The sequence below is a fragment of the Equus quagga genome, chromosome 12 (assembly GCF_021613505.1).
Source record: "Equus quagga isolate Etosha38 chromosome 12, UCLA_HA_Equagga_1.0, whole genome shotgun sequence".
NCBI lineage: Eukaryota > Metazoa > Chordata > Mammalia > Perissodactyla > Equidae > Equus > Equus quagga.
The window spans coordinates 89,453,676-89,479,824 of record NC_060278.1 but is presented as its reverse complement, the minus strand read 5'-3'; the positions used below and the strand labels follow the sequence as shown (position 1 = coordinate 89,479,824).

Here is a 26,149-nt window from a genome sequence, read left to right as displayed (position 1 = left end):
GCCGAATGATTTTACTTAAAGGCTGTAGACTTGTTTGAAATATGCAATGTTTACATACGAAGGTTTACAGCTGAGAACAGAACTTTGGTCCCTAAAAACCAAACTAATTCTTGTAAGAAGAAATGTTGGTAGTCTGGGGGTTTTTCCTCATAATTGAGTTCCTCTTGTATTTTATAGATCTTGTATGCGTAATCCTATGGAAAACATTATGAAAATAGTGAAAGGAATAGGAGAGACTTTCTGCCAACACTATACACAATCAACAGATGAACAGCCAGGATCTCACATAGGTAAGAAGACAAAACTAAAGTTGACACAGCATTGAAAGTAGATAGATTGTCCCCCAAAAAGTAGAAATTCAAGGTTTTTTTCCTTCCTTTCTAGCCTTAATGTACCATATTTGTGTTTATATAAGTTTTGTTCTTTAGTCCTTAATGGCTACTTTTCATTAGCACATTTTCCCTTTATTTCTCCTGCAGACTTTGCTGTAAACAGACTAAAGCTTGCAGAAATTTTGTATTATAAAATATTAGAGACTATAATGGTTCAGGAAACTCGACGACTTCATGGAATGGACATGTCAGTAAGTAAATCCACTCTCACAGCTGCTGGCAAGGTCCAAAAATTCTAAACTTGGAAGTAGTGTGTTGAGAAGTTCTATAGTGCATTGTGGAGTCAGCAGTTAATGACATGCTTAGCCAAGATGACATATTAGTTTACCTTAGTTGTCTTTGGCACGTCCGGAGCTAGCCACCTCTAGGCAGAAATGTGAAATATGTAAAATTCATCTTTGGTACACCATCAGTATCATCTTTTTTTGTCCTTCATTACCAGCTAGCTAATAATGAAAACCCCCAACTATTAAGCCAACTGATAATTAAGATATTTGTCATACTTCTCAGGGATTTGGGGCATATAAAATGTTGGTGACTATCTAAAAAAATTGCTTTGTGGGGCCAGCCCTGTGGCCAAGTGGTTAAGTTTGCGCGCTCTACTTCTGCAGCCCAGGGTTTTGCCAGTTCGGATCCTGGGCACAGACATGGCACTGCTCATCAAGCCGTGCTGAGGCGGTATCTCACATAGCACAACCAGAAGGACCTACAACCAGAATATACAGCTATGTACAGGGGGGCTTTGGGGAGAAGAAGAAGAAAAAGAAAAAAAATAAGCTTGTCAACAGATATTAGCTCAGGTGCCAATCTTTACAAAAAAAAAATTCCTTTGTTTTCGTTGAACATTTGATCAAGTCTGACCACTCTCTCCAATAGCTATGTAAAGGAGTTTTTCTAAAAAGTCACATCTGTCATATGATCTTTCGTTTTTCTCCTCCTTATCCCTCTTGTTACTCTTGGAGTCTTCTGATGTTCAATTTCAACAGGAACAGGTTGATGTCTATGGGTGTTGCATAACTGCATAAAATTTCTCTCTTTCACCCTGGAAATTTTCATCTCTCTTCTGTGTTGGTTCCCTTTTTGCTGGATTCCTTGTCTTTCTCTTTTGTGATTTACCCTAAAATTTGATAGAGCATATGCTCTCATAGCTTCCTGAGAAAGTAAATTTTCAACTTTTTATTTTGAAATAATCATAGATTCACAGAAAGCTGCAAAAGTAGTACAGAGACGTCCCATGTATCCTTTACCCAATTTCCCCCAGTGGTTACATTTTACATAGTACAATCAAAATTGGGAAATTGATGTTGAAACAATGTATATGTCTCCCTCTATGCCAAGTGTGTAGATTATGTAACCACCACCAAAATCAAGATACACAACTGTTCTGTCACCACAAAGGTCTCCCTCATGCTACCCCTTTATAGTCACACTCACTCTCTTCAACCACTGATGTTTTCCATTTCTGTGCTTTTATAAGACACTCTTTATGAGTTCAATTCTTTTAAATTTATTGGGGTTTATTTTATGATCCAGAATATGATATATCTTGGTACGTGTTCCGTGCACTTGAAAACAATGTGTATTCTGCTGTTGGGTGAAGTGTCTGTAAATGTCAGTTCTGTCTTGTTGATTGATGGTGGTGTTGAGTTCTGTTACATCCTTGCTGATTTTCTGTCTAATTTTATCAATTATTGAAAGAAGGGTATTGAAGTCCCCAGATATAATTGTGGCTTTATCTATGTCTCCTTTCAGTTTCATCAGATTCTTTTTATTCACATATTTTGAAACTCTGCTGTTTGATACATACACATTGAGGATTGCTGTGTCTTCTTGGTGCATTGATCCTTTTATCATTATAAAATGTCCCTCTCATCTTTGTTCTGAAGTCTGTCTGATGTATATATATATATAGCCACTCCTGCTTTCTTTTGCTTAATGTTTGCACAGTACATCTTCTTCCGTGCTTTTAAAAACTTTTAAGCTACTTGTGTCATTATCTTTGAAGTGAGTTTCTTGTAGGCAGTATATAGTTGAGTCATGTTTTTTTTATCTACTCTGTCAGTCTCTTTCTTTTAATTGGTAAATTTAGACAACTTACATTTAATTATTGATATTTTAGGACATAAGTCTTCCATTTTGTTTTTTGTTTTGTTTGCTCTGTTTTTTGTTTCTCTATTTTCTTTTTCCTACCTTCTTATGGGTTACTTGAACGTTTTTTAGACTATATCTCTTTGTATGTTTTTTTTAGTGGTTGCTCTAGGTATTACATTAACATACATAACTTCACAGTCCACTGGTATAAACGTTTTACCAGTTCAAGTAAAGTGTGGAAACCTACCTCACCTTTAGTCTCCTTTTTAAAACTAAACTAAATGTCTTTATTTAGGCTTACACTTAATTGATAGTTCTCTCTGTATAGATTTCCAGGTTGATAATTAATTTCCTTTATGATTTTGAAGACATTGCATTGCTCCATTAACTTCTAGATTCCAGTGTTGCTAGTTAGAAGGTCCAATGGCATCCTAATTCCCAGTATTGATATGTGACCTGTTTTTATTTTCAGAAATCTTAGTATCTTTCTTTTATCACTGATGTTCTGAAATTTATAATAAAGTGCCTTATTATAGGTCTTTTCTTCGTGTTTGGGCACTCCTACAGAGTTGCTCTTTTAGTCCAGAGATTTATGTCCTGTCATTCTAAGTCATTTTATTGCATTATTTCTTAGATAATCTATTGCCCACTGATTTATCTTTCTGTAGCTTTTATTATAATTCAGATAAAGTACCTTCTAGATTGATCCTCTCATTTTCTTCTCTTGTTTTCCATTTCTTTGTTGTATTTCTAAGGATATTTGCTTAAGTTTTCATCATCAAATCCTAATGAATTCTTTTTTTTTTTCCTTTGTGAGATTAGCCCTGAGCTAACATCTGCCAATCCTCTTTTTTGCTGAGGAAGATTGGCCCTGAGCTAACATTCCTGCTCATCTTCCTGTATTTTATATGTGGGATGCCTGCCACAGCGTGGCTTGACAGGCAGTGCATAGGTCCACACTCAGGATCTGAACCGGTGAACCCCAGGCCGCCGAAGCAGAACATGCAGACTTAAACTAATGCTGCATCACCGGGCTGGCCCCCCTGATGAATTTTTTATTTTAGCTATATTTTCATTTCTAAGACCTCTGTCTTGTTCTTTGAGGTTATTAATTTAGATTTCTCTGAGATTTTCTTCTGTTGCTTGCATTGTCTCTGTTTCCTCTTGAATTTCTTTTCTGTTTGTTTTGATCTTTGTCTTTCAATTGGAGGCTTTCCTCAAATATTGGATTATTGTTGGATGTCCACTTATATTTGAATGAGGCACTAAAAATGAGGCATTAAGTCGACCTTATGTTGACAAAACAGTGGTTCAAAGCTCTGTGTGCAAGAGTGGGAATAAAAGTCCAACAGCTTCAGGTGATCATGTAGTATTAAGGACCCTCAACTATTGGTGTCTTTAAGGCTGTTTTGGAATATTTTGGTTTCTCGGAGAAGTATCTGCTAATCTCTTGCCTGGCTCTTGGTGTTGTGGAGCAGAACAAGGAAAGGAAACTTGCTGTCATGATTCAGTCTGCTACTTTCACCTAAAATCGTAGTCTTTTCTATTTCTGGTGTTCTCAAGCTCTGAGTTTCTCTACTTTAGTCGTAGAGGGAATAATTCTTCAGTAATACCCTTGCTGGGATTGGCTAGATAGTCAGACTATTGTCTGACTCCTTAGAGTGGGGTTTGGATGGGGACCTGAGGAGTTCTAACTATCACAAACTTTCAAATCATTCATCTGTGTCAGCCCCTGCCTAACACCTACTTTCCCTTCTGCATGTGCCCTCAGTTTCTGTGTTTTTTCCAGATTCCATAGAGCAAATTCATTTGTTTTAAGTCTCTCTTCTGGCACAGTTTAGCCATCTTACCTTCTGCTGAGTAATTTGTCATTCTTCCATCCACTTTCAGTTTTCATATATTATGGTTTGCAATTACAGATGACTCCTAGTTTTATCTGAGATAATTTGTTTCTTATTCTCTTTGTTGATTTGGAGTGATATTTGAAAGAAGGATGGCAACAAACACCGTATTTAAAACTGAAAACTTATGCTCTTAAAGTCCTGTTTCACCATTGAGAATCTTCTCGGTGAAATATTTCTTTCTCTGAACTTTTTAATTCTCAGCTGTGACATTATAATACCTTTGATTTTAGTATTTTGATTAATAAACACTTATGTTGACCAAGCAGTTGTCGTAAAACTATCATTAAAAAAAAAGGAACCAGGGCCAGTCTAGTGATATAGTAGTTAACTTTACGCACTCTGCTTTGGCAGCCTGGGGTTCACTGGTTCAGATCCCAGGTTCAGACCTATGCACTACTTATCAAGCTGTGCTGTGGCAGGGTCCCACGTATAAAATAGAGGAAGATGAGCACAGATGTTAGCTCAGGGCTAACCTTCCTCAAAAAGAGAAGGAACCCATACTATAATGCTTTTCTCTTGATGGGAATTTTGACTGTTTTATCGTTTGCTCAAATTTCAAAGCATATTGTTGTATATGCCTCATTTAAATTTAATGTCTACTCTGAAAAAGATTATATAAGAATACTACCAGTTTGGAAACTTGAATTTTTATCTGATAATCTGGTATAATGTAATGTCCACAAGTTATTCTATCTTGTTTTTGTAGTCTTTATAGAATGGCAAAGGCTGAAATTGCTGAGAAATGTTAAATCATGATCTTTCTCTTCTCCAAGGTCCTTTTAGAGCAGGATATATTTCATCGTTCTTTGATGGCCTGTTGTTTGGAAATTGTGCTCTTTGCCTATAGCTCACCTCGTACTTTTCCCTGGATTGTTGAAGTTCTCAATTTGCAACCATTTTATTTTTATAAGGTGAGATGAAAATAAAGTTCTATTATGGTGTACCTCACATAAACATTCTATTTATCATAGTGCTGAAGAAGCAAGCTGCAGTGATATCTGGAAAATATTTCCAGAAGTATCCTGAAAGCATATAAAGTGCCCTTAACCCTTCTTCATTGGGATACATTCCAAGACTCCCAGTTCCCTGAAACCACGGATAGTACCGAATTCTATATATACTATGTTTTTTTGTATACTGACATACTTATGATAAAGTTTAGTTTATAAATTATGCACAGTAAGAGATTAACAACAACTAATAATAAAATAGAACAGTTAATAGCTATTTACTGTAATAAAAGTTACCATAGATCTTAGCAACTTCAGCATACAATTTTCTTTCCTTATTAAGTCAAGAATTTTCACCTTTCACTTAAAGAAAACACTCCATGGCTTTTTGGCATATTCGAATTGCCACTATCATGACTTTTGTGCTTCAGGGCCATTGATAAGTAAAATAAGGTTATTTGAACACAAGCACTGCGATACCATGACAGTTGACGTGAATAACCAAGACAGCTACTATGTGATTAACTGATGAATAGCATGTAACAGCATGGATACACCGGACAAAGGGATGACTCCATCCCAGGTGGGACGGAGCAAGACTACACGAGAGTTCATCAGTTCATCATCAACTACCCAGAACAGCGTGCAGTTTAAAATTTATGAATTGTTTATTTCTGGAATTTTCAGTGTAATATTTTTGGACTGCAGTTGACCATGGGTAACTGAAACCACAGAAAGTGAAACCATGGATAAGGGGGGACTACTGTATTTCTTTTGGGTGGAATCAAGGACAAAGGGGAGAGGATGAGAGTATCGGTAAATTGAGCCAGTCTCACTGACTTGCAAGTGTAACCAGGAACTAAGTACTTCTCTTTGAATTTTCCATATCTATGAATGAAAATCATAATCCTGTTAGAGGATTTGATGGTGAAGATACATGATGAAGATCAAAAACTCTTTTTCCCAGGAGAAAGAAAGGGTCTAAAATTGATTATGGCGACAGTCTAACTAATGAAGCTGTAATAACAGATCATGCTCCTTCCCCAGTTTGAGCTAATTCAGTGTGGATGAATCTTTCTTAACTTACCTTTTTTCTCTGCTAGAACTATTTTTATTAACCTTTTTCGTATAAAACATAGAGGTCATAGCTACAATAACATTTCATGTTACCTAGTGTCCGAATTTGACTGATGCTACTGTTACACTAATTGGCATGATTTAGTATTTTGCCATTTTTGCTACTTTCAAACTATTGACAGTAGAAAAGTTAGTTTGAAGAGTTAAATTTTTATACCTAAAGTATGCCTGAAGTTGTAGAAAATACACATCATTGGAAAGCTTATCTGAATTGTTGACTAAGTGGGATTAAAATTTTTTTTAGTTTCTAAGGGAAAATTGCTTCTGTATATTCACTTTAATGTTCATTTGCGTGTTCAGATTTTCCATTAGGAAATATCTGTTTATGTAAATATGTATAATTTTATTCAAGGAAAAAGTTTAGTTTTTGCACTCGCCTAATAACAATTTATTTTTAATTGTAATATCCTTTTTTCACTCAAGAAGTTAAAATAGGGGCTGGCCCCGTGGCCACGTGGTTAAGTTCTCGCGCTCCGCTGCAGGCAGCCCAGTGTTTCGTTGGTTCGAATCCTGGGCGCGGACATGGCACTGCTCTTCAAACCACGCTGAGGCAACGTCCCACATGCCACAACTAGAAGGACCCGCAACAAAGAATATACAACTATGTACTGGGGGGCTTTGGGTAGAAAAAGGAAAAAAAATAAAATCTTAAAAAAAAAACCAAAAAACTTAGATCCTCCATTTAAAAAAAAAAAAAAAGTTAAAATACTTTTGTTTTTTAACCACATATAAATATATGGGTATGTAAATAATATACACTCCTTGAAGAAAAACAGAAAATACACATAAATGTAAATATTAAAATCGTACATTATAATCCTAATATAAAAATCAGTATTAATATTTTTGTGTATATACTTAGACTTTGTTCTAGATATTTACTTTTATTAAAATGGAATTAGAGTGTATATAAGCAAAATTTCTTTTAAATATGTTATGGATTCTATTCTTTTGAGCTATTGGGAAGAATAGTCTGAAAATGGGCAGTAAATTCAAAATACCACTGGACTGGGAACCTAAAACCTGACTTTTACCACGATTGGGCTATTGCCCAATTTCCACCTATGGCTGCCTCAGTTTTCCTCTTTAAAGTAAAGCATGAAAAACAGAAATGCATGTGAAAGTATTTTGAAGATCTTAAAAACTCCTTTATAAATTAAAATATATTATTAAGGTATGGAATTATGGTTCAAAGGAATCCTTGGTTCTATGTTATTAATAAGACCAGAACTAGTCACACATGCAAACTTGGTCTAGAACTGACTGCTTGAGACCACGTTACCTTCTTAATTTTCTCGTCTCCAGGTTATTGAGGTGGTGATCCGCTCAGAGGAGGGACTCTCCAGGGACATGGTGAAACATTTGAACGGCATCGAAGAACAGATTTTGGAGAGTTTAGCATGGAGTCACAATTCTGCACTGTGGGAGGCTCTTCAGGCCTCTGCAAACAAAGTTCCTACCTGTGAAGAGGTGAGTCAGGGCAAGGCTGATATCCCATCGTTTTATAAAATAACAGCTTTACTGAGATATAATTCACCTACCATACAGTTCACCCATTTAAAGTGTACAGTTCAATGATTTTTAGTATATTCTTAGATAACACGCAGCCATCACCACCATCAATGTTTTGGAATGTATTCATCTCAACAAGAAACAGTACCCTTTGGCTCACATTTCCCTACCCTCCAACTTCTCCCTAGCCCTAAGCAACCAGTAATCTGCTTTCTTTCTGTATTGATTTTCCTGTTCTGGACATTTCATATAAATGGAATCATACAATATGTGGTTCTTTGTGACTGGTTTCATTCACTTAGCATAATGTTTTCAAGGTTCATCCATGTTGTGGTGTGTATTAGCACTTCATTCTTTTTCATGACTTAATAATATTCCATTGCATGTATATATTACTTGGTTTATCCATTTATTAATTGATGGACATTTGGGGTTGTTTCCACATTTTTGGCTCTTAGGAATAATTCTGATATGACCATTCATGCACAAGTTTTTATGTGGACATATGTTTTCATTTTTCTTGGGTATATGTCTACGAGTGTTATTACTGGGTCATATAGTAGATCTGTTTAAGCTTTTGGGGAACAGTCAGACTATTTTCCAAAGGGGCTGCACCATTTAACATTCTTACCATCATCAGTATGTGAAGATTCAAATTTCTCCACATCCTCTCCAGCATTTATTATCTGTCTTTTTGATTCCAGCCATCCTAGTAGGTGTGAGGTGGTATCTCATTGTGATTTTTATTTGCATTTCTCTGATGGCTGAGGGTGTTCAAAATTTTTTCATGTGTTTATTGGCCATTTGTACATCTTTGGAGAAACATCTATTAAGATGTTTTTCACTGGGTTGTTTGTCTTTTTATTATTAAATTATAGGAGTTCTTTTTTATATTGTGGATACAACTCCCTTATTCAATATATGATTTGCAAAACGTTTCTCCCATTCTGTGGGTTGCCTTTTTACTTTCTTGATAATGTCCTTTGGAACACAAAAGTTTTTAATTTTGATGATGTCCAGTTTATCTTTTTCTTTTGTTGCTTGTGCTTTTGGTGTCATATCTAAGAAACCATTAATCCCATATAAAGAATTAAACACTGTTTATTAGTAGTTTTAGAATAAAGAAGGAAAAATCAAAAGCTTTTGCTTAATACACACAAATCACACGTTTGCCAGTTTAATATCATGTGAGTTTTTTCCGTCTACCTCTGTGTTATTCTTTTGTAACTCCTGTCTTTTCATCCTTCTTTGCTTTTCTGTGTCTCCTTATGCTTCATTAATCTGCTTAAATTTTTCCCTAATCCCAAACTACTAGAAGAACTATCTGAGATTGGGAAGAACTGAAAAGAAGATGGTTTCTTGAAATCTCTTCTATGCTTTGGTTTTTTGTGGCAGATTGTGATGAATTGGGCAATGTTCATTATTCATCAATATTTCCATTGTAGAATCCATTGAGACGATGAATAAAAACTATAAGCTTGAAGGAAAAGGATTTGGTTTGAAGCCCTTACTCTATTACTTAGTGTAATAGTGTGTCCTGGGGCAGATTTCACATTTTGAGCCTCCATTTTCTCATACTGAAGTGGAGATCAATAGCCCCTACCTCATAGGTTTACTTTTAGTGGTCAACAAATTTAAATAGCTAAATTATGAGATTAAGTGAGATGCATTCTTTACATATATTTAACAACATTTAACTATTGCAAATTTTTATATTTTGGGAAGAAGAAGGAAAAGGAAATAAAACAATAAAAGAAGTTAAAACTTTTTTCTCATTTTTTGTTGTAAGTTTTCATCTGTGGGATGATCTCTATATAAAGCAAAGGGTTTTTGTTTTCTACAGGTTATATTCCCAAATAACTTTGAAACAGGAAATGGGGGAAGTATACAGGGACATCTTCCCATGATGCCAGTGTCTCCTTTGATGCATCCAAGAGTCAAAGAAGTTCGGACTGACAGTGGGAATCTTCGAAGGGGTATGTTCAGCATTAGTAAAACAGTGAAAAAATAACAAAGATTTTTTTTTTCAGAGAGAATTTCAAGTCTTACTAATATATTATTGAGACATCTAAGTTCTTCATCAAGATTTGAAAAGAGGCTTAATCCTTATGCCAACACTCTCATTTGGCTCATTGTATACTTTTTTATACTACAGTAATAAGATTTCCATCCTGATTTTGAATACAATCTATTTTTTTAATTGCAGTGTCAATTATTGTGGAAATAGTATTTTGGCCTTTTAATAAACACACATAACCTTTCCTAAATGCTTAATGGAAAACTATTTAAATAGGCCAAATACCTACTTTTCCAAATGTGACAGAAGTTATATTCTTTCTCTGTCTATGTATGTCTCTATAGAAAGACAAATATTTAAAGCAGAACAGAGAACTCTTTGGGCTTTGTAACTTCATCTAATAAATGACTTATCTATACTCTCTTAAAATAATTCATTTGAGCCTTACTAATAGGAAGATATTAGTACCTTTTTTTCTTTTTTTCTCTTGTGATGTATCAAACTATTATGTGCATCTTCTGGATTACATAGCTCTTGAATTTTTTAAGAAACAATTAAGAAAATCTTCTGATCACAGAATATCCCTGAACAAACCTCAGATGAACAAGTATTAAGGTTACTGAAGTAAGGTAGCTCTAGGTCCATTTTTGGACTATAATTGTGTGTGTGTTTATGTGTATGTACAGTCTTTGCTTTACATATAGTGCAAGATCATAAACATGTGCAAGCTGTGCATGCAAAACAATCTTCGTAAGCAATGGGAATAATTAAGATTGTTTTATGACCTGTAAGAATCTTGTCAAAACTTTAAACTTGTCTTACTATCAGTTACTAGTGTTTAAAGAAATGAAGAAATAGTAAAAATATTTACTTAGTACACTATAATTTAAAACATTAGAAACATTGAGAATAAAAGTGTTTTTTTTTTTGAAAGAAGTTTAAACAGAGCTTGCTGCCTTCTTCTCTTGTAACTTACAATACTGAATATCTTTTCTGTGCCTTGGTGAATTGTCATGTTCCTTTCTAAGTTTGGATCAGCTTTCAACATTTTATACTTTGTGCTTTCAGTGTTGTGAAATATCTCTGAGAGTTGCTTTAATGTGAAGTTTTTTTGCCATCATCACTTCCTGTTGCACATATTCATCTTTTTTGTCTCTAACTTTTTCCTCATATTGATAAGTTTCATTTTTACAAAGTTCTTCTGGCTGCATGTCTAATTTCTTGAACAGCAGCAGTCAACATTCCTAGGGTTAGCTATTTCTTCTGGAACTTCATTGATACTCTATTTTAATTTTACTTTCAGCATTATTACTTTTTATTTCTTTGTGGCACTTTCATCTTTTTTTTGACAATTCCCTCCTTCATTTGTCTGTTTTTGTAAAATGTCTTATGAAATTATCACTGGGAGACACGGAGACAACGTAACTATACACTTTACTGTCTGTATGGATTGAATAAGAGATGTGCCCTGACCAGTCATCGACAGACTTTGAAAGAAGTGACGTGATTGGTCACTAATCATGATGCACATCTATTATTCACATAATGACTTGTAGACTAAAGTTTGTAGTGTATGCAATTACTCACAGTTACTATGCCATGGCAACTGAAATTTGAAATTTGAACCATTTTGTTAAGGCTGTTGTTAATTTAACTGAACTATGGTAACTAAAATTCATAGAAATTGGAACTGTGCAAATCATAGACTGCCTCTGTGTGTGTGTGTTTGTATCTGTGTCTGTAATTTATATATATATTATATATACCTGTGTGTGTGTGTATTTGCAGCCTAGCTAGAGATCTGAGAACTAAGATCATGAAGAATGGTCCCCAAATGTGATTCTCTCCAGGTGGTGAGATTTTGAGTGAGTGTTACTTTCTTCATTATAGTTTTTTGGTATTGTTTGAATTTTTTTCAGTGAGCTTTTTTTAAATCAAGATATAGTTTACATACCATAAAATTTACTCTTTTGGGGCCGGCCCCGTGGCCGAGTGGTTAAGTTTGCGCATTCCACTTCTGCGGCCCAGGGTTTCGTTGGTTTGGATCCTGGGCACAGACATTGTACCGCTCATCAGGCCACGTTGAGGTGGCATCCCACATGCCACAACTAGAAGGACCCACAGCTAAAAATATACAACTAGGTACTGGGAGGATTTGGGGAGAAAAAGCAGGAAAAAAAAAGATTGGCAACAGTTGTTAGCTCAGGGGCCAATCTTTAAAAGACTGTTTTTTCTTTTTTTTTTAAAGTATACAATTCAGTGGTTTTTAGTGTATTCACAAGATTCTACAACTTTCACCATTATCTAATTCCAGTATGTTTTCATCACCCCAAAAAGAAACCTCATATCCAATAGCAATTGCTCTCCATTTTCCCTTCCCCCAAGCCCCTAGAACCACTAATCTACTTTCTCTTTCTATAGATTTGTCTATTCTAGACGTTTCATATAAATGGAATCACATAATATGTGGCCTTTGTGATTGGCTTCTTTCACTTAGCATGTTTTCAAGGTATATCTTTGTTGTAGTATGTATCAGCACTTCATTCCTCTTTATGGCTGAATAATTTTTCATTGTATCAATATGCCACATATTGTTTGTTCATTCATTAGTTGGTGGACATTTGGATTATTTCTACTTCTTGGCTACTGTGAATGATGCTGCTGTGAATATTCAGGGCTTTTAAAAATTGTAGGGAGTGCCCCTGTGTGGGATTGAATGTTATTTTATAATTAAAGGAAAAAGTTATTACCTTTTAGGGGTTCAGGCAAGAGAATCAAATAATGGAAAATCCTTAGGAAACAATAATATTGAACCTTGACTCTGGGGAGAAAAAGACAGTTTATTAATTTGTGTATTTATTAAATTTATGTTGTGTGTCCACTGTAGCTTTTCCAGTACTGTGCTAGGAAAAGATAATTTCAAGGAGTTTGTAGCTAACTTCGTGGCTGTAACATGAGTGCTCCCCTGAAAGGTCAGCTTTGAGCATCTCTAGTCAGATTCAAGGACTGCCATGGGTTTCTTAGATATAAGGCATCCAGGTATACTCCTGTTAAGGGGTAATAGGAGCTACAGTAGAACTTTCCACTTGTTTACTGAAGATGAGAAGTCAGATCTTCATTCATAACCACCAGAATTGTGGAGAGATTTTTATTAAACCATGGCTATTTCCCCACTTACCTCGGTAATACAGACAGCTGTCAAATCATTGTTAGAGGTAATTTTTATACCTCTTAAGCATATTTTGAAAATAGAGTACATGGCTGTCTAATTATCTAGTGAATGTAAAAATAAACAGTGAAATGCTTTCACTTTAAAAGAATATTATATACGGAGGCTGGCCCCGTGGCCGAGTGGTTTAGTCCGCGCACTCCTCTGCCGGCGGCCCAGTGTTTCGTTGGTTCGAATCCTGGGCGCGGACATGGCACCGCTCATCAAACCACGCTGAGGCAGCGTCCCACATGCCACAACTAGAAGGACCCACAACGAAGAATATACAACTATGTACCGGGGGGCTTTGGGGAGAAAAAGGAAAAAAGAAAATCTTTAAAAAAAAAAAAAAAAAAAGAATATTATATACCAGTAAAGAAACAATGGGGTTGGGGGAAGTGGGGAAGAATTGTGGAAAAATATGTAAGGTTGTAAGGGACTAGGAGAACCTTTGTACTTAGTGAAGAGGGAAAGGAGAGCAGCTCCTGCAGATAGCACTGAGAGAGAGACATAATCCATGCCCTTTTTTCTTTTTGATCAACATACTACTGCCAACCCTCAGATTAAGGCAAGTTAAGCAGAGTCATATCACCTTTACTCATCTTCCTCTTCTGGTAGGCTTATAAAAGGTGATTCTGGAGGCCGGCCTGGTGGCGCAGCAGTTGAGTGTGCACATTCTGCTTCAGCAGCCTGGGGTTCACAGGTTCGGATCCCAGGTGTGGACATGGCACCACTTGGCAAGCCACGCTGTGGTAGGCGTCCCACATGTAAAGTGGAGGAAGATGGGCACAGATGTGAGCTCAGGGCCAGTCTTCCTCAGCAAAAAGAGGAGGATTGGCAGATGTTAGCTCAGGACTAATCTTCCTCCAAAATAAAAAAGATGATTCTGTATCTACTAAATCAGAAAGGCACAGCTACTGCCTTAAACTGCTTGAAGTGGGTGTGTGGGAGGAGGCAAAACTGTGAACTAAATCACTGATTTTTCCTTCTCAGGTATTAATTACTAGATAAGATTGGGAGACGGAAGCTAATTGGACTACTTAAATTTAGTGGTCACCTCATACTACCTCTCAGCTTCTACTTTACTCTTAATATTTTGCTCCTTTAATATAGGCAGAGGTTCAGGAAACCAGGAAGGTGAGCTATCATAATTTTCACAATTTATTGTAATGATTTACTTTGTGCCTCTCTCTCCCACCAGATTTGATATCCCATGAGCACAGAGGCCATGTTATTCGCTAGTGCCTAGCAGAGTAACTCACTATCTATTTGTTGAATGAATGAGTGCATCTGATTTATTGTTTTGGAATACACGTCAAACTCTTTTAAATTTATTTTTCTCTTTATTAGATATACAACCATTGTCTCCAATTTCTGTCCATGAACGCTACAGTTCTCCTACTGCAGGGAGTGCTAAAAGAAGACTTTTTGGGGAAGACCCCCCAAAGGAAATGTTTATAGACAGGGTCATAACAGAAGGAACAAAATTGAAAATTGCTTCTTCATCAAGCATTACTGCTGAAAATTTATCAATTTCACCTGGGCAGAGTCTTCTAACAATGAGCACAGCCATAGTAACAGGAACAACAGGACATAAAGTTACAATCCCATTGCACGGTAACATTTCGATGCGTTTATTTTTTTTTTTTTTTCTGAGTTGGATAAAAATTTAAGAAATGTCTTACTGGATTGGATCACGTGGTCTTTCTAACTCAGTGTTTTTTCTTGAACCTATACTGTTTTTCTTCTTTAATTTTATTTGTTTGGGCAGTTTTAGATTCACAACAAAACTGAGTGGAAGGTACAGAGATTTCCCATATACCCTCTGCTCACGCACACACAGCCACGCCCACCAGAGTGGTACATCTGTTATAATTGGTGCCTACATTGACACATCATTATGACTCCAATTCCATGGTTTACATTATGATTCACTCTTGGTATTGTATACTCCTTGAATTTTGACAAATGTCTGATGACATATAGCTACCACTATAATATTATACAAAATAGTTTCATTGCCCTAAAAATCCTTTGTGCTCCGCCTTTTGTTTTGAATCTATACTGTTTTTTGAATTTTCACGTTTTCTAAATTTATTATCCTCTTTGTTAGGACTTATATTGTTTTCTTATCTGAACTTCACAAAAGAGTGTATGGAGCAAGAATTTTGCTTCTTGATCAAAAACATCTCCTTTAGAGCTCAAAAAAAATATTGTTGTTTCAGAGCAGAAATAAAAAACAAGAATATTATAACCTAGAATTACTGTTTTTGTGGCCCTCATCTCCTTTTCTAGCATATTCCTTGCCTAGATAGATAGGTAGATACCAACAGTTGACAGATTTTCTGGAACACATGCAGCTTATTTCTAGAACTGAAAACTCTTGCTTGTATATTCAGGTGTTGCAAATGATGCTGGAGAGATCACACTGATACCAGTTTCCATGAATACAACTCAGGAGTCCAAAGTCGAGAGTTCTGTATCACTTACTGCTCAGTCATTAATTGGTACTTCTCCAAAACAGACTCATCCGTCTAAAGCACAAGAGGTACATCCAACCGGAGTAAACAAACCAAAGAGAACTGGGTCCTTAGCACTGTTTTATAGAAAGGTATGTGTTTTTATAGCATCTGAAAAAGATCTAAGTTAATTGATGCAGGAAAGATTGAATAACAGAGAGCAGTGTTAGCCTTCTTTTTTGCATGTGGTAAAATATACATAACATAAAATTTACCATTTTAACCATTTTTAAGTGTACAGTTGTGTCATTAAGTACATTCACACTGTTCTGCAGCCTTCACCACCACTCATCTCCAGAACTTTATCATCTTCCTAAACTGAAACCCTATTTAATAGACATTAATTTCCTGTTCCTCCCCTTCCTTGGCCTCTGGTAACCACCATTCTGCTTTCTGTCTCTATGAATTTGACTACTCTAGATTCCTCATGTAAGTGGAATCATACAATATGTGTCCTTTTGTTACAGGCTTATTTCACTTAGCATAATGTCTTCAAGGTTCATCCATATTGTAGCATGTGTCAGAATTTCCTTCCTTTTTAAGGCTGAATAATATTCCATTGTATGTGTATACCACATTTTGTTCATCCATTTGTCTGTAGATGGACATTTGGGTTGTTTCTACCTTTTGATTATTGTGAATAACACTGTTATGAACATTGGTGTACAAATATCTATTCAAGTCTCTGCTCTCAGTTCTTTTGGGTATATACCAAGAAGTGGAATTAATTTTTTGAGGAACTGCCATACCATTTTCCACAGTGGCTGCACCATTTTACCTTCTTGCTAGCAATGCACAAGGGTTTCAGGTTTTCCTCATCCTTGTCAACACTTGTTGCTGTCTGGGTTTTTTTTTGATAACAGCAATCCTATTGAATATGAAATGCTGCCAGATTCTAGTTTTGATTTGCGTTTCCCTCATGATTAGTGATGTTGAGCATCTTTTCATGTGTTTATTGGCCATCTGTATATCTTCCTCGGAGAAATGTCTAGTCAAGTCTTTTGCCCATTTGTCATTTGAGTTTGTCGTTGTTGAGTTGTAGAAGTTATGTATGTATTCTGGATATTAATCCTTTACCAGATATATGATTTGCAAATATTTTCTCCCATTCCATGTGTTGCCTTTTCACTATGTTGATAGTGTCATTTGTTGCACAAAAGTTTTAAATTTTCATGAAGTCAAATTTATCTAAGTTTCATTTTGTTGTCCTGTGCTTTAGGTGTCATATCCAAGAAATCATTGCCCATTCCAAAGTCATGAAGCTTTTCTCCTATGTTTTCTTCTAGGACTTTTATAGTTTTAGCAGTTACATTTAGGTCTTTGATCCATTTCGAGTTCATTTTTGTATATAGTGTAAGATAAGGATCCAATTTCATTCTTTTCCTTGTAGATATCCAGTTTTCTGACCACCGTTTGTTGAAAAGAGTGTCTTTTCCCTGTAGAATGATCTTGACACCCTTGTCAAAAGTCATTCGACCATTTATGTGAGGATTTATTTCTGGACCCTCTATTCTATTCATTGATCTCTTTGTGTCTGTCTGTATGACAGTACCACACAGCTTTAATTACCTGTAACTTTATAGTAAATTTTGAAATCAGCAAGTGTGAGACCTTCAACTTTGTTCTTTTTTTTTCAAGATTATTTTGGCTATTCAGAATTCCTTGAGCCTGCATATGAGTTTTAGGATGGATTTTTCTATTTCTGCAAAAAAATCATTGGGAATTTGATGGGATTTCATTAAATCTATAGACTGCTTTGGGTAGTGTTGATATCTTAACAATATTAAGTCTTTCCAGTCCATACACATGGCATTGGTATGTCTTTCCATTTATTTGTGTTTTCTCTAATTTCTTTCAGCAACATTTTGCAGTTTTCAATGTACAAGTCTTTTGCCTCCTTGGTTAAGTTTGTTCCTAAGTATTTTATTCTCTGTTATTATAAAAGAATTATTTTCTTCATTTTATTTTTGGATTGTTTATTGTTAGTGTATAGAAGTGAAAATGACTTTTGTGTGTTGATTTTGTATCCTGCAACTTTGCTGAATTCATTTATTAGTTGTAACATTTTTGTTGGGCTCTTTAGGTTTTTCCAATTTTCTACACCTAAAATCATGTCATCTGCGAACAGAGATTATTTTACTTCTTTTCCAATTTGGATGTCTTTTATTTTCGTTTTCTTGCCTAAGTGCTCTGGCTAGAACTTCTAGTCCTGTGTTGAAATAGAAGTGATCAAATTGGGCATCCTTGTCTTGTTCCTGATCTTAGAGGAATGCTTCATTGTTTCACTTTGAGTATTATGTTAACTGCAGATTTTTCATATATGGCATTTATTATGTTGAGGTAGTTTCTTTCTATTTCTAGTTAGTTGAGTGGTTTTCTTTTTTTTTTTTTGAGAGGAAGATTCACCCTGAGCTAACATCTGTTGCCAGTCTTCCTCTTTTTGCTTGAAGAAGATTGTCACTGAGCTAACACCCATGCAAATCTTTCTCTGTTTTGTATGTGGGATCCCACCACAGCATGGCCTGATCAGCAGTGCATAGGTCCACACCTGGGATGCAGACCTGCGAACCCTGGATTGCCAAAGCAGAACATGTGAACTTAACCACTACACCACCAGGCCAGTGCCTGTTGAGTGTTTTTATAATAAAAGGGTGTTGAAATTTGTCACATGCTTTTTTTCTGCATCAATTGAAGTGATCATATTTTTTTCCTTCACTCTATTAATGTAGTGTAGTACCCTGATTGATTTTCATATGTTAAACTATCCTTACACTTCAGAAATAAATCCTACTTGTGCATGGTGTAAAATCCCTTTAGTGTTTGCTTTGCATTCAATTTGCTACTATCTTGTTGAGGCTTTTGACATCAGTATTCATAAGAGATACTGGTCTGTAGTTTTCTCTCTTTTTTTTTAAAGATTTTATTTTTTTCCTTTTTCTCCCCAAAGCCCCCTGGTACATAGTTGTACATTCTTCATTGTGGGTCCTTCTAATTGTGGCATGTGGGACGCTGCCTCAGCGTGGTTTGATGAGCAGTGCCATGTCTGCACCCAGGATTCAAACCAACAAAACACTCTGGGCCGCCTGCAGCGGAGCACGCGAACTTAACCACTCGGCCACGGGGCCAGCCCCTGTAGTTTTCTTAATAGTGTCTTTGTCTAGCTTTGGTATCAGGTAATGTACCTTAGCCTTTTTAAAAAACATATTTGACCTCTAAAGAGAGCATTATGATCTTGGTAAGCTATGTTTGGACTCAGGCTCATATGATTTGACTCCATTTCCTGATATAACTTACGTTTCCTGCCAGCTTGCGTTCTTACATAACTTTGAGTAAGCAGTTGGCCCTCCTCTGGAATTTGTTGGACTCCATTATGTTATGTGCTGTAGATAGATAAGAGTTCGTTGTGGGACAGGTGCATCTTAGATCTTATGGATCAGCTTAAATTGCTAAAGAACCATTATAAAGATTAGTGGGATAGGATGGGAAGGCTGCATAGTTTTTACCATAAATCCAGTATGTTACCTTTTAAGTTAAAATTTGACCAGTTCTCATTATAATGCCTAAATTATTTTAGTATTAATAAAAGGTACTGAAAGATTTAACATAAAAATAATTTCAACTTGTCCTACCTATCTTTTACAAGCACCATCAGCTTCAGATAAGACGTACATGTTAATCAGATATTTGTAACCAAACATGCCTCTTCTCTAAAATAAATCCTAGAGTGAAAACATGTTTTTTTCTAGCATTGTAATTAAGGTTTGAGACTGAAAATTTTTAAGAAATTTCATTGTTTTTTCCCCAAATTGTCTCTTGATGCAAATTTAAGTTTATTTCTTCTAGTCTTTCTTATAGTAATTGTTGAGAGACTTGCCATTTTTCCCCACCTCCCACTGCCTTCTCTACTCTGCTCCCCACTCCTGCCCACCTCTTGTACCTAAGGCTTGCTTTAAAAACAGAGTTCCAAAATGCAGCATTTTCCCCATTCATTACCTGTTTTTAATTTTCAAAACGGCAAATTACTGCCTTTGGTAATGAACCTAAGCCTGATAAAAATGAGGCTTTAGGGGGCTGGCCCCGTGGCCGAGTGGTTAAGTTCACGCATTCCACTGCAGGCGGCCCAGTGTTTCGTTGGTTCGAATCCTGGGTGCGGACATGGCACCGCTCATCAAACCACGCTGAGGCAGCGTCCCACATGCCACAACTAGAAGGACCCACAACAAAGAATATACAACTATGTACTGGGGGGCTTTGGGGAGAAAAAAGGAAAAAATAAAATCTTTAAAAAAAATGAGGCTTTAGGGGCCAGCCTGGTGGCATAGTGGTTAAGTTCTCACACTCCCCTTCAGTGGCCCGGGGTTTGCAGGTTTGGATCCCGGGCATAGACCTAGCACTGCTTGTCAAGCCACACTGTGGTGGCATCCCACATAAAACAGAGGAATATTGGCAACAGATGTTAGCTCAGGGCCAGTCTTCCTCACACACACACAAAAAATGAGGGTTTATTTCTGAATTTTTAATTCTAAATTTATTTCAGAATCCAACTTGGTTTTTTTCCTTCCATTTAATTATAGCCTACTTGCTCTAGATTAGAAGCTACAAAAATTTTATCCTAAAAGGGAATTGAAGTGTCCGTATCTATAATGAATTCAAAATAACCATTCCTTGAGTAAGTTACAGCTGCTATTATCCATGCTGAACTCAGCATGATGCTGGTGTTCTATGCCTGAATAAAATTTACGTTCAGCTACAACATAACAACGTTTCAGTCAATGACAGACTACATATACAATGGTGGTCCCATAAGATTAGTACCATATAGTCTAGGTGTGTAGTAAGCTAAATCATCTAGGTTCGTGTAAGCACACTATATGATGTTCCTATAGTGACAAAATCTCCTATTGACACATTTCTTAGAATGTATCCCCCATCGTTAAATGACATGTGACTGTACTGTGAATTTTTTATTAGAATCAAAAGGTTTCCAGAGTATATGTATCTTTAAGGTATTAGATCAGCTCTGTAAAAGACACTTAACAAGCATTACTTAGTTACATATTTTTGGTCCTTCTAGCTAGGACTTTATCTGTTATCCTCTCCTATTATGAATGTAAAATTCTAGCATCTTTCTCTCTGCTCTGACCCCAGTAGCTCCTGTTTATCTTTTGGCCAGCTAGAAACAAAGGGATAAGGTCCAGAAAAGGAGTTTTCTATAAAATGAATCACTGGTGGCTTTGGAGTCAACCACTTGTCTCTCTTTCTATCAGATTAGTGTATTAGATAACTTAAATTTGTTTTTAAGCTCTAATTTGTGGATTTTTGTCCTGCCAAAGATACTTTTCTGTAAGGGATGCCTCACTCTTTTTCATTTTTTTCCCTGAACGCTTAAAGACTTAGTTTGAATAGAATAGTCTGGTATAGGAATACCACAGCAGGGTTACTAGCTCTTAAAACAATAAAACATGATGCTTCCTGAATGATTAGAATCGATTTTACAATCTTGCAGGACTTCAAGTCATTTGCATTAGTCTCAATTCATATAAAGACTGTATATATAAAAGGTTCAGGGCATTGAACTGACATGCTTAAAAGCAACCACCAAAAAAACTGGTATCTCATTTACTTTAACATTCCTTTCATGTGCTCATGTAGGTTACAGGGGAAATTTTTTAAGTGGTTTTGTTTCTGACTCATTTTTGGAGTCAAACATTGTAGTTCTTTATTATCTAACATTTTAGACTTTCTAGCAATTTTACCTGGGGAAAAGAAAAATGACTTCTGAACACTTGAAAAATTCTGTATTCATAATGGTCATGATGCAGGTAAATCCTGCTTTTTAATGTTTCTCACTTTATATAGTTGGCAGCATACAGTAGAAGATAACATCTTTTCAAAAAGAATTTTTAAGGTAGTTTTCCAAAGAGAGTTTTGCTTTAATCTATATTCTTCTGCCATAGCAGTGAACTAGTACTATAGAATAGAAATTTTATGTAATTTAATGTATCAACAGCGTAGTTGTTTGTTAATCGTGGCCTGATATCCCATGTTGATGATAAGACATATATTTGAGAAATTATTTAGTTTTTTTGCATCAATGTGCCATCTTCCATCTTAGGTCTATCATTTGGCAAGTGTACGCTTACGTGATTTATGCGTAAAACTGGATGTTTCAAATGAGTTACTAAGGAAGATATGGACATGTTTTGAATTCACTTTAGTTCACTGCCCTGATCTAATGAAAGACAGACATTTGGATCAGCTCCTTCTTTGTGCCTTTTACATAATGGCAAAGGTAATGTATAGTTGGGGAAGCTCTTTGCCCTAATTGCCTATATGCGAAGCATGAAGTGAAAATCTTTCCCACTTGATTGTTAGTTTGCCTTAAGTGCTATAAGCCAACAGTGCCACCGTTGTTAATTAAGTAGTAAGTTCCAGCTACCATATTTATTCTCTGGACTCTCCATTTAGTTTTATCTTAATAAGCTTTCCCACTTCATAAGAATACATTGGTTGTAAAGAAGTTAGGAAAGATCTTAGAGACCATTTGTAGTAAAGTGGCTCTCCACGCTATTAATTGAAGAACACCATTTCCACCCCCACCTCTGTGACATCTCTAATCTGATAATTCAAAGGAAAATGATGATTACATTGTAGGTGAGTGGAGGCCCAGAGCTGAAAGTAATTTGGCCAAAGTTACACAATTAATGAGTGGCAACTTAGGATCTCCTGATTCATAATCTGGTGTAAAATACCTTCTATACCACATTATTTTCCACTGATTTATTGAGCCGCCTCGTAAAAGCATTTTGCTTTCTAGTTCTACAACGTGTTTTAAGTCATAAAATAGCATGTCTTACTTGTTTTTTAAAATTCTGATATATCTGAAACAATCATCTATGACTTTGGTCTTAATTATTGGCCACACTGGTAGTCCTAGCAGATGTACATAGTTAAGACCTAATTTTTAAGCTTTTTGAAGCAGAGGACATGTTTTCAAACTCCCCTCTCACAATGCCTCTTTAAAATCTCTATACAAAATAGGTATTAATAAACGTTAACTAATTATTTGTGTTTTCCAGAGAATTCTCAGGCTTTAGTCTTTGCTGTTTCTAGCTCCTCATTATAGAGAACAGGTTTAGTGCCAATGGACAGTGAAGCAGAGAAAAGGAGTAATTTAAGAGAACTTTATGATAACAAATATATCAGAAGGGATTCCTTTATGAATCAGTAATCCATTTTCTTCCTTTGGGCCACCACTGTGACTTTTCTAAGTATTAGAAACCCTATAGTCTGCCCTGAAATGTTAAAAGCCTAATCCTATAATAACCGCTCAGCTTTATTGTGAATCACTGCAAGACATTTTCTCTCCTTTAGTATGTGGTTAATTTACTTTTAAATAGGTAATTAAAAACTAATAAAACCAGAGACTACAGAGGATTCAGCAGATCTGAGTTTACTTATATTCTTTTTGTAAAGAAATGCATTTTCTGTAGAGTTATACTACAGCAATCTCAGTGTTTTTGATTAATGAAATTATTAGCTGTGTCCCCACAGGCTACAAAGCCTGAACTTTAAAGGTAGTAAAGATCATAAACGGTAGTCGCTTTTAGTCATGGACTGGCCTGGGGTTAATGGCTTTCTGCAGGACTGCTCTCAATGCCAACCTATAATTAAGTTTTTGTTCAGAGCCATTTTTCTTTTAAAAGCAATTGATAAGTGCAGTTTTTGTTTTCCTTAGGTAACAAAAGAAGAAAGAACTTTTCAAGAGATAATAAAAAGTTATAGGAATCAGCCCCAAGCTAATAGTCACGTGAGTTACATTATTTTTCCTCCTGTCCAAAAATAGATTTGTAGTATTTCTCTGCTGATATCATATAAAAGGTAAACTTCTTTTATAGTTTTACTATACTTTGGTTTTTTTGGTTTAATGGATACCATATAAACTCAAGAGACAGTTTTAGTAGAAGCCAGGAAATTGGCTGTTTCTCATTTATCCATATATTTGCGTATACTTCTCACATGTTTTCCTGTTCCATTTGTTCATTTGTTGAGTGGGGACAGTTTTCACTAGAAAGTCTAATGAAAAATATCTATAGTAATAATATTCTTTAATTGTGTGAGACTTGATTCTCTGATGGTGTTTAAATCCAGTGAAATTTGAGGATTTGTTAATTTAAATCCAGCTTCTTCTGCCATCTGCTGAAAATCTTAATGTTTGCATCTCTGAATACTTGTCAGGCATTTCTGATAATGTTATATATAATAGCCATGGTGAGAATCCTGCATTAACTGTTCAGTCATGGAAACATAAAATGTTAGCATAGTGACCTGGCACATAGTAAGCATTTAATGATTGTTAGGTTCGTATTATTGTTATTATTGTATCTAAAGAACACAGGGTTAGGTTACCCTAAGGCTTGGGCTGTTCAAGAGTCTAAGGGAGCGTAATGGTCTCTTCTCTGACCCCGGTGATCTGCCATCTTAGGAAGAGAGATGTTGTGGATCAGATATCCCAGGCCCCAGTACTTGTAGTCACACTCCCTTCTAAGAGAGCCCCACAGATAATTTCCCTTCTTTACTTAAGCTCCAGAATACTCTGATAGTAAGTGATATAGAGGTATTAGAAGAGCCAAGTACAGGCATTTGTTCTATCCTACAACAGGCTAAGAGTTTCTGGGCCTCTTCAGAAAAGTCCCTCAGGAACAGAGCCTGGAGAGGTCCAGATTGTCCCTGAAGACCGTTAAGGTGAGGTTAGTGTGGGTCAAAATGGGCCAAGCCATAGCTTCCTAAATATCTTCTCAATACCAACACCCATAGGATGAAGGGGAATGGATCATGCCTTTCAGCTATCTTGGAGATAGGAAAGAGTTTAGGGGCAAGGAGGAGCCTACAGTTTCATGTAGCCATGTGAAAGAAGATGGGAATGGGATGGGAGCAGGAAACCAAGCCCCAGTGAGATCAAATGACTCTTGTGCAAGGAATTAAAAGGAAGGAGGAACGTGTTCAGATCTTTGAAGTGGCTTTTATTTGGCAAAACCTGCTTATCACTTACTTAATTCTTCTATTTTGTAAACTCCTACAATGGCGTATTTTAGATGGTAGGCTCTGTTTCAGTATCTCCTCTTCTAAGATGTTTGCCGTAATCTACATTTACTAGGCTAATAACGTCTTGCTCTTGATTTTCACCCATACAGATAAGTACTTTTTAATTGGCTTGATATCTTGCTCCTCTTATTTTGGTTTTGCTTAACATGTGCCTCTTTGTGACTCAGCAGTCCCTTTTTTCCCCCCTGACCTGTAGGTCTATAGGAGTGTACTATTGAAAAGTATTCCAACAGAAGTTGTAGCATACAATAAAAACGTAAATGGTGATTTTGAAATGAGAGATTGTGGTAAGTTGCCCACTTTAACATTCTTTATGTAACACACCTTTGATTACATTGTACATCATACAGTGATGTCAGGCAACATGGGGTCCATGATATAGGTAGGGTGCATAATGCATATGTGTTTTGGGAAGAAACAAATAAATTTGAGAGAAATATGGGTCAGGTGCTGCCTTCCAAAGAGGTTGTGTGTTGAAACCATTTTTAGTTTGTCCCCTGTTAATTGTGTTTTAAAGATTGGCAACTGAGCTAACAACAGTTGCCAATCTTTGTTTTTCTCCTGCTTCTTCTCCCCACATCCCCCCAGTACATAGTTGTATATTTTAGTGGTGGGTCCTTCTAGTTGTGGCATGTGGGATGCCGCCTCAGCATGGCCTAACAAGCGGTGCCATGTCTGCATCCAGGATCCGAACTGGTGAAACCCTGGGCCGTCAAAGTGGAGCACGCGAACCCTATCACTCAGCCACAGAACTGGCCCATAATTGTGTTTTAGAAGTTTCCTCTACTTATACACATTAATAAAACTCATAAAAGACACTTAATAAAATTTAAAAATAAATCTGAATGATGGGAAAGTAAGATAGCCATCAGTGATCTGCCTAAGGAAACAATTAAAGAAATTTCCTGTTCATTAATAAGTGTATAGGTGTTCTGCCACCACTGACAAGGCTGCCATCCTGTTACTACCACCATGCTAAGACTTGAGGCACTAGTAACTTTTTTTCCAAGAAGGGAAAATCAAATGGTCAGTATTCATATGTTTGATAAGTTGTGAAAATGCCTGTTCTACCCATCTGCTTTTCCTAGTCTCATCTTTCCATTACATAATGTGTATATATGTGAACATATGTATTGTATGTACCTTGTTTTATTTAATTCCACAATGTGGGATGTTGAGGTTGTTTCCAGTTATACACAGCTTTATGAGGAACATCATTGTAGCTTAATCTTTGGTTTACATCCTTAGGATAAATTCTTAGAGAAAATGGGCTCGTTCGAAGATATATTTTATTTATTTATTTATTTATTTATT

The 26,149-nt window shown here is 36.1% G+C and overlaps 1 protein-coding gene across 5 annotated transcripts in view; it reads left to right on the top strand.

Moving 5' to 3' along the window:
- RBL1 (RB transcriptional corepressor like 1) overlaps positions 1 to 26,149 on the top strand; it is a 62,500-nt gene that overhangs the window by 22,646 nt on the left and 13,705 nt on the right. For 3 of the 5 annotated variants that reach the window (XR_006891144.1, XM_046679266.1, XM_046679268.1), the window contains 10 exons: positions 178 to 290; positions 480 to 583; positions 5,161 to 5,298; positions 7,780 to 7,944; positions 9,830 to 9,962; positions 14,562 to 14,828; positions 15,611 to 15,822; positions 21,846 to 22,022; positions 23,469 to 23,540; positions 25,032 to 25,122. Coding sequence is in view for 4 of the 5 variants with exons in the window: in XM_046679266.1 (XP_046535222.1) it covers positions 178 to 290; positions 480 to 583; positions 5,161 to 5,298; positions 7,780 to 7,944; positions 9,830 to 9,962; positions 14,562 to 14,828; positions 15,611 to 15,822; positions 21,846 to 22,022; positions 23,469 to 23,540; positions 25,032 to 25,122 (1,472 nt within the window). In the remaining variant the exon portion in view is untranslated. The remainder of the gene's footprint in view (positions 1 to 177; positions 291 to 479; positions 584 to 5,160; positions 5,299 to 7,779; positions 7,945 to 9,829; positions 9,963 to 14,561; positions 14,829 to 15,610; positions 15,823 to 21,845; positions 22,023 to 23,468; positions 23,541 to 25,031; positions 25,123 to 26,149) is intronic. The other 2 variants (XM_046679267.1, XM_046679269.1) reach the window with 2 other exon arrangements.